The sequence below is a fragment of the Lolium rigidum genome, chromosome 2, assembly GCF_022539505.1.
Source record: "Lolium rigidum isolate FL_2022 chromosome 2, APGP_CSIRO_Lrig_0.1, whole genome shotgun sequence".
Lineage (NCBI taxonomy): Eukaryota > Viridiplantae > Streptophyta > Magnoliopsida > Poales > Poaceae > Lolium > Lolium rigidum.
The window spans coordinates 254,017,390-254,030,406 of record NC_061509.1 but is presented as its reverse complement, the minus strand read 5'-3'; the positions used below and the strand labels follow the sequence as shown (position 1 = coordinate 254,030,406).

The 13,017-nt window shown below is 51.3% G+C and overlaps 1 protein-coding gene across 1 annotated transcript; it reads left to right on the top strand.

Annotated features, from left to right (window-relative positions):
* The first annotated feature begins 3,903 nt into the window (after positions 1-3,903).
* LOC124688576 (zinc finger protein 8-like) lies at positions 3,904-5,174 on the top strand. Its single transcript, XM_047222237.1, has one exon. The coding sequence runs from the start codon at positions 4,234-4,236 to the stop codon at positions 5,062-5,064; it is 831 nt and encodes a 276-aa protein (XP_047078193.1). The 5' UTR covers positions 3,904-4,233; the 3' UTR covers positions 5,065-5,174.
* Positions 5,175-13,017: the final 7,843 nt, after the last annotated feature.

The following is a 13,017-nucleotide window of genomic DNA, read 5'->3' as shown; positions in this document are numbered from 1 at the left end:
CTAGGCAGACACTGCTGGGGTAAATCAGACCGATAGTTGGCTTTTAGAGCATCTCCACCGGTGTAAACTAAACGGTCATGCGGCACATGGACTGGTTCGCGTGGCTAGGTGGACCAGCACGCACGCTCCAGCGGCACAACCCAAACGGACCGACCCTTGTAATGTGACCCATCTGTCCAACAAATTTGGCGAACGGATGTTTATGCTCAGACAACGCACACGTCCTCCCGGATTGCAGCAACCCAACAACATTCTTCTTCTAGCCATCAATGAAAGTAGGCTAACTCCAAAGCTTCCCGTGTCTTACGCTTACGTTCCTGCGCTAGCCGCGTCGTCTGATGAATGGGCTAGCCGCCTCCCTTCATCAATGCCGGTGAACATGCCACCTGCGACCATTTTTCCGCACCCTCATCTTCTTCCGTTCTCCACCAGTACAATAGCCATCGTGGCAGCAATGGCCAGTGGCATAAGATCGTGGGGAGGGCATCTAGGATGGCGATCGGGCCCGGGGCATCACCGAGGTCGAGGTCAACGAGGAATACATGAGGGGGGAGGCTAGAGTCAATCACTGATGTCACCATCGCTACCATCGTTGCCCAAGTCTGTCGCCATCGACCTCTCCGGGTTTGAGTTCAGTGTCACCGCCCACTTGGGCATGAACTGGGACAGGCTACACCTTCCCCAGAAGTTCATGTCGATCATCTATGGACAAGATCCCCAAGAGCTCGTATTGCGAGTGGCCAGCGACTCGACCGGCCTCTGGTACATGGAGATGATGTTCGATCGTGTAGGCCAGATGTACTTCCACAATGGCTGGAGGCGATTCGCCTTTGCGCACGCCATTGAGGTTGGAAACTTTGTCATCTTCAATTATGATGGCCAAGGCATCCTCACCGTCATGAGCCGCCTCCACTACCACTCTGATGAGGATGACTAGGCACTACTAGGAAAATAGCTATTTCTGGGTTTACTAGGAGGAGCCCACTATAATAGTGGTGCGCCACTACTATGTATCACTAGCGCAACACAAATAGTGCGGCATTGATATGTATAGGGTCAGTTGGATGGGGTGCCCCACTTACCAGTGACACACACATCCTTTATCCACTCCCCTTCCTCCCTACCTACTCTTCCTCTTGCTCCTGCCTCCTTCCCTTCCTCCATGCCTCCTTCTCCTTCCCTTCCTCCCTGCTCCTCCTCCCACTCCTCTTCCTCCGTGCCTTCTCTCCTTCTCCTACTCCCCGACCTGACAACCTTGCCCTCGCCGACATGAGCGCACACCTCCGCTCCCCGGGCGCTATCCGACAGCCCCACCCCCTCCGCGCCACCTCGCCCCACGCCCTCGCCGACATCCCCACATCCGCACCGCCCTTGTCGAGTTCCACGCCAAGCCCCATGCCTTGACCCCGACGCCGCCCTTCTCCGCCTTGCCCCAACCTCGAAACTGCCCTTCTCCGCTATGCCCCGACCTTGACATCGCCCTTCTCCACGCTGCCCTGACCCCATCGCCTCCGACCCAACCTCCGGCGAACCAAGATGTGAAACGAAAATAATTCAAAAATCGCAAAATAAAACAAAAAAAACTAAAAAAGTAAATGGTGCGAGTTTTCAAAAACATAGCAGTGACGCGCCACCTGGTGCGCCACTGCTAATTGCTACGAGTGGCCCGCTAGTAGTGGCGCACCAAAAACTAGTGCGCCACTTGTTGCTGTTTTCTTAGTAGTGAGGCAAGGGCAAGATGGACCTGCTAGGATTGTGTACTATGTTTTTATTAATTTCTTGTTCATTGCATCAACTTGCTCTAAGCAAATTTTGCCTAAATTATGTATGCCCTCCATGGATGTAGCCAAGCTTTTCATATCTTTTCAAATAAGTTAGTTCGAATGCTATATCGAATGGGTCACACCGTTGGACGCACCGGCCTAGCCGACTTGATATTGAGCTAAGAGCATCTCCAGTCGCGTCCCCCAAACCGTCCCCCAAACCGCGCCGGATTGAGCGTTTGGGGGACGTGTTTCGTTCGTACCGCCTTTGGGGGACGTCGCTCCCCAGTCGCGTCCCCCAAACAAAATTTTGGAAATTTTAAACTTAATGAGATTCGATTAGATTCGTCCAAACTTACATAGATTCGAACGAAATTTGACTAAATTTAAACTAAACCTAATCTAGAACCACTTGCGGCGGCCGGAGGCGTCGTAGTACTGCTGGAAGTTGTACATCTCCTCGGTGACGACCTCCCGCTTGACGCGCTCCTCGACGGGCTCGTCGACGGGCTCGTCCTTCACCAAGCCGCTTGGTCTGCCTCGCCGTCGTCGGTGAGGTCCACCAACGGCTTGCCGGAGTCGCGGATGGACATGGCGATCGCCGCGTCCGAGGTCGCCCCTCCGAGCGTCCTTGTCGTTCATGGACGCCAAGAACGCCGCCCGCAGCCACAGGCGGTCCTCGGGGTCGTCGGCTGCGGCGATGAGCCGCTGCTGCCGCTCGTACTCCGCCCGGCGGCGCCGCCTGCGACGCTTCCTCCGGCTCCTCCTTCACCTCCGGCTTCGGGATGAGGAGGCGCCGCCGCGCCTCCCTTGCTGCCGCCGGCTGCCGCTGCCGCCACGCCTCGTGTTGACGGGCGTCGCCGGCTCCTCCTTGACCTCCCGTTTGGGGACGGTGTAGGGCGCCGACCGGTACGACGAGGACGGCGTCGATCGCGCCGGTCCCGAGGAAGAAGAGTGCGAGGAGGAGGAGTACGTTGTCCTCCTCGGCTGCCATTGAGGAGACGGCGGCGGCGACGACGGCATCTCCAGCCTTGGAGCGCCGTTGCGGATGCCGCGGATGACGTTGTCGAGGTGCGCCCGGAACGCCCCGAACGAGGCGCGGCCGTCCTTGTTCCGGCTATTGGGGCCGCCAGACGAGGTTCTCGGTGCTGTGCATCTCGATGTCGTACTTCACCTTGAAGTACGTCGTCCACCGGCGTCGTTGTTGGTGACCGCCCACGTTGGATCCAGCCGCCTGCGTCGGTGAGTTGAGCCCGCCGGGCCTTGATGGCGTCCCTCCATTGATCCGTGTCCGGCTTCGGCGGCGGCGGGATGCCAATGCCGTTCCACGGCCATCTTCCGGCCGCCGGCCGCTGGCGGCCCGCATGTCCGGCGGGGCCCGGATACGGGCGTGGTACGAGCGCCCACGCCTCCGGCACGGTGAGGCTGCCGCGGCCGAAGCCGTTCGCCGCGGCGATCTTGCGGGAGGACGAGGTCGACATTGTTTGGAGCAGCGAGGAGAAGATCTGGGAGGGGGGAGGCGGCGGCGACGATAAGGATTGTGATGAGCGGCGAGAACTGCAGGGCTTCTTAAAACAGCGGCGGCAGCGGGTGGTTGCACGCAATAACTCCGGCGCGGACGGCCACGCGGCCATGCACGACGAGACGCGTCCTGCGTCGCGCTGGGAAAACAGGGACGCCATTAACGTCGCTTGACCAAAAGTAGGCGACGGGGTTTTAGCCTTCCGTGCCGGCGGCGGGTCGGCCCCGCCACTCCCCGCCTCGCTTTTCGTTGTGTCCGGCGTGCCCGGTGCGTCCCCTGTGGGACGGGGACGGGCTCGGGGCGCCGGACACCGTATGGGGGCGCGCCGAACAAAAATGGGCTTTGGGGGACGCGGCTGGAACAGTTTTTTTGTCCGGCGCGTCCCAAATCCCTTTGGGGGACGCTTTGGGGGACGCGACTGGAGATGCTCTAAGTTTTGTTCATTGGTGTCATTGTTTTGGGTGGCGCCGGTGAACATGACCTTTGGAGGTATAAATTTGCAAAGAGTTATGTCACGCATGGGATGCGCGTGATGTGGCCTAGCACCAGGAGCCCATCCTAGTAGTTAACAGCGTGCATGGTCGAAGAAGCTACTACTCCACTAGCTGGGTAGCCAGGGCGCAAGCAAGCAGGCAGCGGCAAACTGCGACTGGCACTGCAGCTGCGCTTGTACTTGGTGGTGGGAGAGCTAGAGGTTTAAGCTACTTCCTCGCTTGCTTGGTCTACCTACTTGTCACCTCTCGGGCTCTCGGTTCCGGCCGACCTCACACATATCCATGGTCCCCCTCCTCTCCGACCTTACAAGCATCGCCCATCTCTCCTTAAAACCGCACCAAACTCGTCGCCAAAATTCCTCAGCTAGCACACAAACAGAAAGAAAGAAACACACACACACTTCTAGCAACCAGTGGAAGAGAATTCCCTCCCCGGTTCCAGTTTGAGCTAGCCATGGCGACCAAGCAGGAGGTGCGAACCGTCGACGCGTTCTCGCAGCTGCCCTTCATCCGGCCGGCGTCGGCACATCCGCAGCGGCAGGCGCCGGTCGACACCACCATCCGGCTCTTCGGCCGAGAGTTCTCCAACACCGACGGCCCGCAGCATCCGCCGCAGCGCAAGCAGGACGGCTCCGGCTCCCCGGACGTGGCCAACGGGAGCACCGTCACGTCGGAGGCCAACGGCGGCCCGGGCGCGGCGACGGCAGGGGAGGCGTCTCGCAAGTTCGAGTGCCACTACTGCTGCCGCAACTTCCCGACGTCGCAGGCGCTGGGCGGCCACCAGAACGCGCACAAGCGGGAGCGCCAGCACGCCAAGCGGGCCCACCTCCAGGCCTCCCTCGCCATGCACCGCTACGTGCCCGGCCACATGTACGGCGCCCTCCTCGGCTACCACCACCACCTCGCCGGCCGCTACGACCACCACCACCAGCTGCCGCCGCCGCACTACCCGATGTGGAGCACGGCGGCCGCTGGCGTCCCGGGACCCTACGGCGGGCCGGGGTCCGTCTCCCAGCCCATCGACGGCAGCCCCGTCGTGCAAGGCCTCTGGAGGGCGCCCCAGCCCGCCAACACGCAGAGCTTCGGCGCTGCCACGCCGGTGACGGCGATGCGGCCGGCGGTGGAGGTGGTGACCAGCTGCAAGGACGACCAGCAGACGGTGGCGATGAGTTTGCTGCCCTCGTCGCCATCCTTTTCGTCCTGCTCCTCCACGTCGCCGGAGAAGCTAGGTAGGTGTGAATTGGGGCAGCAGCAGGAGGCTCTTAGCTTGGACCTCCATTTGTAACTCTTCCTTCATTCTTTTTAGGCTTCTTCTCGCGAGTTAGAAGTATGTTTGCAAGTGCATGTGTTGATTCAAAATAGCTTAAATAATCTCCACCTTTTCTGCCGTTTTAATCCTTGTTTTGCTAGATAGATTTGTTCCCCTTTTTCCAAGTGAAAGGATTAAAATGTCTTCCACTGAATTGCAAGAAAGGGGAAAAATTTACAATTGGAAAAATACATGGCTTGGTATGGTCCTCAATTCTTTCAAATGACTGCCTTATAAAAATTAAAATTTAGCATGCCATGTCCGTCTTTTTGCATGCAAAAAAATACAGACCAAGTAAAAAAAAAAATCAGATTTACCAAGCGAAATGTGGTAGATTTGGAATGTGCGGGTCCAGCGCTACCGTACATGGACCCGTATAAATAATGTGGAGTACTACATAACATTGTTTTTTCTTTCTATCCGGGGCCCATGTGCAAGCGACGTTTGTCTGAAATGAACTGCTTTATACAGACACTATAGAGATGGCTCTTTTTAGCATGTGGTCTGCACAAGCCAGGTATGCCATCGTACTTTCTGGGCTTCCTCTTATAGAAGTGTATTAGAATAACTTAGTCGTAGCAAATTGGCATGGCACGTGAGCAGAGGGCTAAAAGAAGAAGCATGCAATTTAAAATGGGGAAATAAACTGTTTTCTAAGTATTGAAGAATCATGGCTCCCCCTGGTCATGTGAGTCATTCAAAATTGCTGAACAAGGAAATTCATACGAGTACATGCATATAGCCTTTGACGTCATTCAGTTTTTATGAACAGTACGCCGTACTAGATTTCCCAGAATTCAATCTTGGTACACCCTGTCGCGCCTTCAATTTAGTACAGAGGAGAGAGGAAGCAAACTAGGACGTGCACAGTGTACTGACAAAGTCCGTACATAGCGAGCAAGGAGTACTCTGCAGTGCTGCCCCGTACACGACACGTTAGCTAATTAACCAACGGGTAATTTGAAGCCGCACTTAGGCATCTCTAACGCGGGCGATTTCCACAAAAAATAACCTAAAAGCAAAACAAATTTGAAAAATAAACCATCGGCCAAACTATTTCACTAAAGTAACCCATATGTGCCGCGCATGCAACAAGGGCGTTGCAAACACCAGTGCCACACCTTTCTCCTTGGCGCGGCAGTAGCGCCAGCGTGGCGTAGCGAGCCCTGGTGCGTGGTAGACCGAGAGCTGGGGCGCGGCACTTCGATGCGTAATAGAATGGCATGGTCGGCCCGAGCCAGCCCAGCCAGTCGGGTCTAGGGTTCATCGCGATGTGGGAGGCACCAGGAAGCGGTGGCTGTTGTCCAAACCTCCCACCGAACGGCCCCATCTTGCTGATTCTCTCCGAGATCTTGCTCCCCAACCCTTCTCCAAGGTATTCCCCCTCAATCCTCGTCTATTTTATCAGGAAATTTGAAGAAAATTCTCAATTGTTGCTATTTTAGGGAAACTCTAGTTGATCAAGAATTCTAGAAATCGAAACCCTAAACCAATTTTGTAGCATGGCAATAGCACATGTGTGACTATTGTTTAGTTTTTGTGTGGCCTACATTTTGTAGTCAAATGGTCACATATTATATTAGGGAAACCATAGTTCATCAACATATCTAGAAATTTATATCCATTTTTAATCTTGTAGGATGTGAATAGCATTTGTGTTACTATTGTTTGTGTCTTGTGTGCTAAATTTTGTAGTGACATGGTCACATATTCTTTTCTATCTTGTCACATTTGCTCACATATTAGTTCTTATATTGTCACTATTGCTCACACTAGCCTTTTGACATGCTCATATGTGTAGGATGTTGCTTCTCGAACCTCATTATGATGCAAGACGCCGTGCGTACTTCATGTCCGAGAAGAAGTGGGTAATAGAAATGAACCTAGTGGTACATATTGTTATCCAATGCCAAAATGCATATGTAATAATAAGCTTGTATTTGTGTAGGTCTTTGGACCCCTCCAACTTAGGTGTCACGAGGCCTCGTCCTCAAGGAAGATGCCATAAGATGAGCGATACACAGAGCACATCGAGAAGCTAGGTCTCCTTCCATTCATCCATATGGTTACCCGGTCGACGCCAAATATGAACCCTTCCGCCATCACTGCTCTTATCAATCGTTGGAGACCAGAGACGCATAGTTTTCACCTCCGAACCGGGGAGATGACTGTGACTCTGCAGGACATGTCGATGATACTTTCACTCCCCACTAAGGGGAAGCCACTATGTATTGACACATCTTGTGAAGACTGGTGCGGCAAGATGTTGACCTTATTATCAAGGTTCCTGGTGATATTATAAACAAGAAGGATGAGAAATTAAGGGTCTCCGCCGGGGCTACTGTCACTTGGATCTCACAGAACTTCAAGACATGCCCGGAGGGAGCTAGCTAGGATGTGATTCAGCTGTACGCACGTGTGTATGTGTGGTATGTTATCACCAGAACTTTATTTCATGACAGCAGTGGGAATACCGCTTAGTGGCACTAGCTGAAGGCATTAACAAATATGGACACTAAATGGAGTTGGGGTTCGGTGGCATTGGCCTTCTTGTACCGTCAGGTAATCACTTGTTTCTTTTTTGCCATTTCCACATGACATCTCCAACTTGGGCTATGACTAACATTTGCTCCCTTTATATGTAGTTGGACGAAGCTTGTTGTAGGACCGGTAAGGACGCTTCTGTTGGTGGTCTGTTGCTTCTTCTATCCATCTAGAGCTAGGAGCGCTTCCTGTTGGAAGGCCGAAGGTTTTTGATTACAAGGATTACGAGGATCACGACAACCAGTTGCGGCTACCTAGACGTGGTCTCCAAGTTTAGTGGCGACCTGGTAGCGGAATATCGGACCTACACCAACGAGTTTGATAACATAACCCCGTAGTAGGTGAATATTTACATCCCATAAGTCGAATGCATTTTCATTATTTGAACTCTCATGTTGACAGTACGATCTAGGTGGAATGGTAGCCATATGGTCCTCGAGCAAAGTTTGGTGACGCTTTAACGTTCGAGACCTAACCCGGCTTGCATGCGCGGAAGCTACTCTTTGGTATAGGAATTGCCTCTTGGTATGCGTGTGGGCCGTTGAGCATCATATATCACAGCGGGTTATGAGACAATATGGGTTACTTCAGCCTTGCCCACCGGAATGGAAGGACATGAGTACAATACTCCACGAGTACGACCCCTTTTGTAGCTCTTTTGTAAATCGATGTATTTTTCCGTGGGTTATAACATGAGGTTCTCCATTCACATCTTTGACCGGAGGAGGAGCAAGAAGATGGATTGGCACCAGATTCATAGGAAGTATGTGAAGATATTTGTCGCGCGAGTGGAGGAGAAAATAAAGCAAAAGGAATCCAATATGGAGAACATAGTGAAGATGCTTTCAAGCACTACACTGGTTTCTTGACAACACTCGTGTTCAGTTCCTTCCGGATGCTTATGGGCACGATATTTTGGAAGAGCATGTGTTCGTGTTAAAATGTTAAGGCTGTGTTCCTGTTAAAAACTGTGGCATCTACCATAATTTTTTCTGAAGTTCAACTATCGTGCCGACATCTGCAGCGTGGCAGGACTCAGTGCAACGCCGCTTCTCATGGCGTAGCCGATGTGTGATGCCCCATGCTCCGGCGTGGCAGGCTGCGGTGTCGCGCCACAGGCTCCGACGTGGCATGCTGTGAAATAATTTTGCCGATGGTTCATTCTTCAGTTTATTTTTCTTTAGGGTTATTGTTGTCAAATTCACTTCTAACGCGGGGACGCATCTATCACAAAGAGTCCACCACCATCTACCCCAAAGAGTCCCACAACTCTGCACCCGTACTCGACCCCGTCGATTTGCCACAGTACCCGACTGTGGCTGCCAACTACGTTACGCCACCCAGGTTGGGTACTTTTGCCGGCTGCTGGAGAGGTGGTTTTGCCACCACCATAGAAGTAGCAACCGGGGTTGCTTCCCTCAAAGCAGCAAAAGCCAAGGTCGTCGTTGTTTTCATTTGCGATGCTTCGCAAGTCCTTTCTCGGCATCACCACCTAGAAGAGGTTAGATTCCAGCACCGTGCTGCATGGCCACATCGTCGGCTGCGGTGTGCTTTGCCCATAGGTTGCTATGTCCTCTGTGCTTGCGCCGCCTGCAGGGTGTTCGATGAATAAATGTACAAATTTTGCAGAGTAGTGGTTGATGTGTTCGGTGGAGAATATTTGAGACAACGAACTGCGTTGGACACAACCTGTATGTTATCAATCAACGCTTAAAGGGGATTCCCTGGGATTGTTGGCAGCATAGACTGCATGCACTGGTAGTGGAAGAAGTTCCCATTTGGTTGGCAGGGGTAGTACAAACAGACATTTTAAGGGGTGCACGGTCATACTTGAAGTCTTCGCTTCACATGACCTATCGATTTGGCACTCATTTTTCGGGGTGACTGGTTCCCATAAGGATATCAATGTGTTGCAACACTCTTCGGTGTTTGGTAGGCTTGCACTTGGAGAGTCCCACGATGTCAAGTTTGAGATCAATGGCCACCAATACAACAATGGGTACTATCTAGCTGATGGCATCGATCCACTTTGGGCTACGTCGTGAGGACAATCCGGCGTCCCAACGATGAGGAACGGTCAAGGTTTGCTAAACAGTCAAGAAGTTCAGATCATGTCTCGAGACACTTTTGGTGCTGGCGTGGGACGTTCTCGAAGGCCTCCGTGCATGGTTCTAATACCTGTGACTTTGTTATCACCACTCTCCATCCTCGTTGTCTGCTGGCAAGATCGGCTTAAAAGGCGTGCCACGTATACATAAAGAGATGAGATCCATGACCCCTCCATTCTCGTTGTCCGCTGGTAAGATTGGGGCTTCACAGCCCGGAGCGAGAGGGCAGACGGCTACTTCCAGCAACAACTTGGCTGGTGCGTGCGATAATGTTTGCTGGTTTCACAAGGAGGCATGGTGGCATCTCTAGGTAGTAGTCGGATGCTCCGTTTCAAATTTGTACTAAATCAGCCAATTAATATGAAACATAAGAAGTAGGTGGCGAACATTTTTTCCCCCCACAAATCATTGCACGCGAAGAGAGATAGAAAAAAAAAAACAAATATGCAGCTTGCACTTTGTGTGTGCAAAACGAAAGGCGGTGTCATGCTGACCTGCTGTACACGGGCTGCTATGCTCTCCACCATCGTGTATCGTACGCACTGCCGATTGAATGGGCCGAAACTGCGAAGCAACAGGCCGAAGATGCGATCGTGTTCCAGGCAGGGGACAAGCAAACCGAGCGTCTGAGCGACGCGCCCGCTGCATTGCATCTGCATGCACAGCTATCTAACTGCTGCTACTATAGCTGTGTACACCAAGGGGGAGCTTACAGGTCGCTGCATGCCTGCATCGCTGACGGCTGACAGGATCCATGATCGTTGATGCAAGTACGGTGTAGGTACCCTAGACAGATCCAAATAGGGGGCACTGCGCCATGCGGCCCATCGGTTGGCTGGCCACGTACGAGCTCAGCTCTGCGGCGATCGAGCAGGGCCAGAGCATGCATGCAGTACCACGGCGGCCACCAGCAGTAGCAGCAGCAGAGATGCATGCGGTGTTGCCGGCCATCGCCAGAGAAGACGGACACATGCCGCTGCTGTAGCTGTACTAGCTGGGAGAGTGTGAAGCCATGCACAGACGAGTAGTTATTAGTTAAGCCTAAGCGGCTGCTACAAATTCAGTGGCATGTGTGATGCATCTGCCTAGTGCAGGGACGATGTACGTACTCCATCGGCTTCCCTTAATTTCACTTCACTATGTTGTTTGAATGTATAAGCGTACATGCATCGACGGCATCGTCGTGTCGCCCGTTCGGTGGATCCCGTCCATGGTCCGTGTAGCAATCTTACAGCATGTCCGTTGCCCGTGGTCCATGTACACTAGTAGAAAACCTCTCATCAATACCGGTTCCAGAGGGGCATTCGTACCGGTTGAGCAACCGGTATAAATTATCCGGCACTAAAGGCCTCCCCTTTCGTACCGGTCGCTTACGAACCCGGTATAAAAGGGGCCTCCACGTGGGCCACGCGGAGAGCTCGGGGCCAAGGAGCTTTGGTACCGGTTGGTAATACGAACCGGTACCAAAGGTTCCCACCCGCGGCAGGGAATTTGCTCCGAATCTGCGCCGCGGCAGAGATTTGAAGTTTTAGGGTTTTTGGAGGGGTTTAGGGATATCGGTTTGTTTCATATCGCGTCGATGCACCAGAAACGTGTTTGGGTTTAGGTAGTACATGAATATCAAGATGATGCATAGCAAGTTGGTGCATATAATATAACACACACGTAATTGCATAAGATCGCAAATTAAGAAGCACTATGCATGAAGATCGATCTTCATGCATAGTGGTACTCTCCGAGGCGTATTCTATATATGTCTATTACATGTAGCATAGTGGTACTCTTCGAGTCAACTATATATGTAACATGTACATCTTCATTCATAGTGGAACTCTGCGAATGGTAGTATGACGTCCCGAAGGAAGAATCCCGCCAATTCCTCGCCTATTGCTATGAAGCGGTCATCGATTGAGAGCTTGTTCCGCTTTCTTGACAACTATAAACGAATAAGATACAAATGAATACATGAGCTGTGTGTGTGTCTGTATATATATAATCAAACCACAATGAAAGAACTCTTACTGAAACTCAGCACAACTTATGATAAGAAAACAAATTTGTGAATACTGTTTTCGTACCTCTTTATTTCTTTCATCATTCATTCTCTCGCTGACAATTCTGTGGATGTACTCGCAAACGTAGAATCCACAGAGATCAGTCCCTTGTGGTTGTTGCGGGCATTTCTTTACAAGAATATAATTCAATCAAACAATAGTCAAGTATGATAATTAAAGGTGTGTGGACCTAGGTAGTACTACTTACTTTCGCCTTCCATCGCAGCTTCGGTGGCCATTCATGGGACTTATCTTCCTTGATGAAAGTTTCCCACACGCTGCCCGACAAAAGAAAATGCATAAAAGAGTTATCAATTAGTTCATAGCAGGAAATTAACGAAACAAACCGATAAGAATTAAAATTACCTTTTGAGCATTAAATAACAAGACAAGTATAGTTCCGATTTTTTGCTTAGTGAGTCAAAGACTTCAACTTCTCCAATTTGCATATTGATGACGAGAAGAATAAAGTAAAACCTACGCACGTTTAAATATGTAGTGTCATATATATAAGTCATTAGTTAAAATTTTGATATACGGTGAGCAAAATATAATGTGTTATAAGACAGTAAGACTCAATCGAAGTTGTAAGGCCAAATTATTACCCCTGGAACCGGTATTAATAACGCCTTTCGTACCGGTTCGTAAGGCAACCGGTACTAAAGGCTTAGATGGATGAGAGGTTTTCTACTTTGAACTGCGAAACGTGGATGTGGTAAGTGGTAACCACATCGTAGTTTTGCAGCACGAAAATCGCCGTGACAGAATGAAATCGGCATACATGTCCGCAAGACAGAATCTTCAGTTATGCGGGATCAGTTCTACGTACCATATTTGCACGTCGTACCGCAAATGAGATGACTGAGTTTTTAACTTAACCATACATGCCTCCATTAAAATCCGACTGATGATTAACTATATACTTCTTCTAAACACATACTAGTAGGATTATACACAGATAGTAGTAGGATTCTGAACAGATGTTAGCAGGATTCTAAATAGATGCTAGTAGGATGTCACAATTAACATTGCAGAAATTCCTCGCTGACATGTATGCCTGTTGGTCCCTCAATATATGTGCATGGTCTCCATTCTTATGCACACCGATCAAGTAGTGCGGGATCGATCATCGATGGGTACCATGATGGAGCAGGGAGGCGTACATTGCCGAGGAGGGTTGCTCCGGTGCTCCCCCTAAATGAAGTTGAAGGGTCATAGTTGAT

Bases quoted from the DNA above. Each gene is read 5' to 3' on its own strand.
- LOC124688576 (XM_047222237.1), top strand. From the start codon at position 4,234: ATGGCGACCAAGCAGGAGGTGCGAACCGTCGACGCGTTCTCGCAGCTG.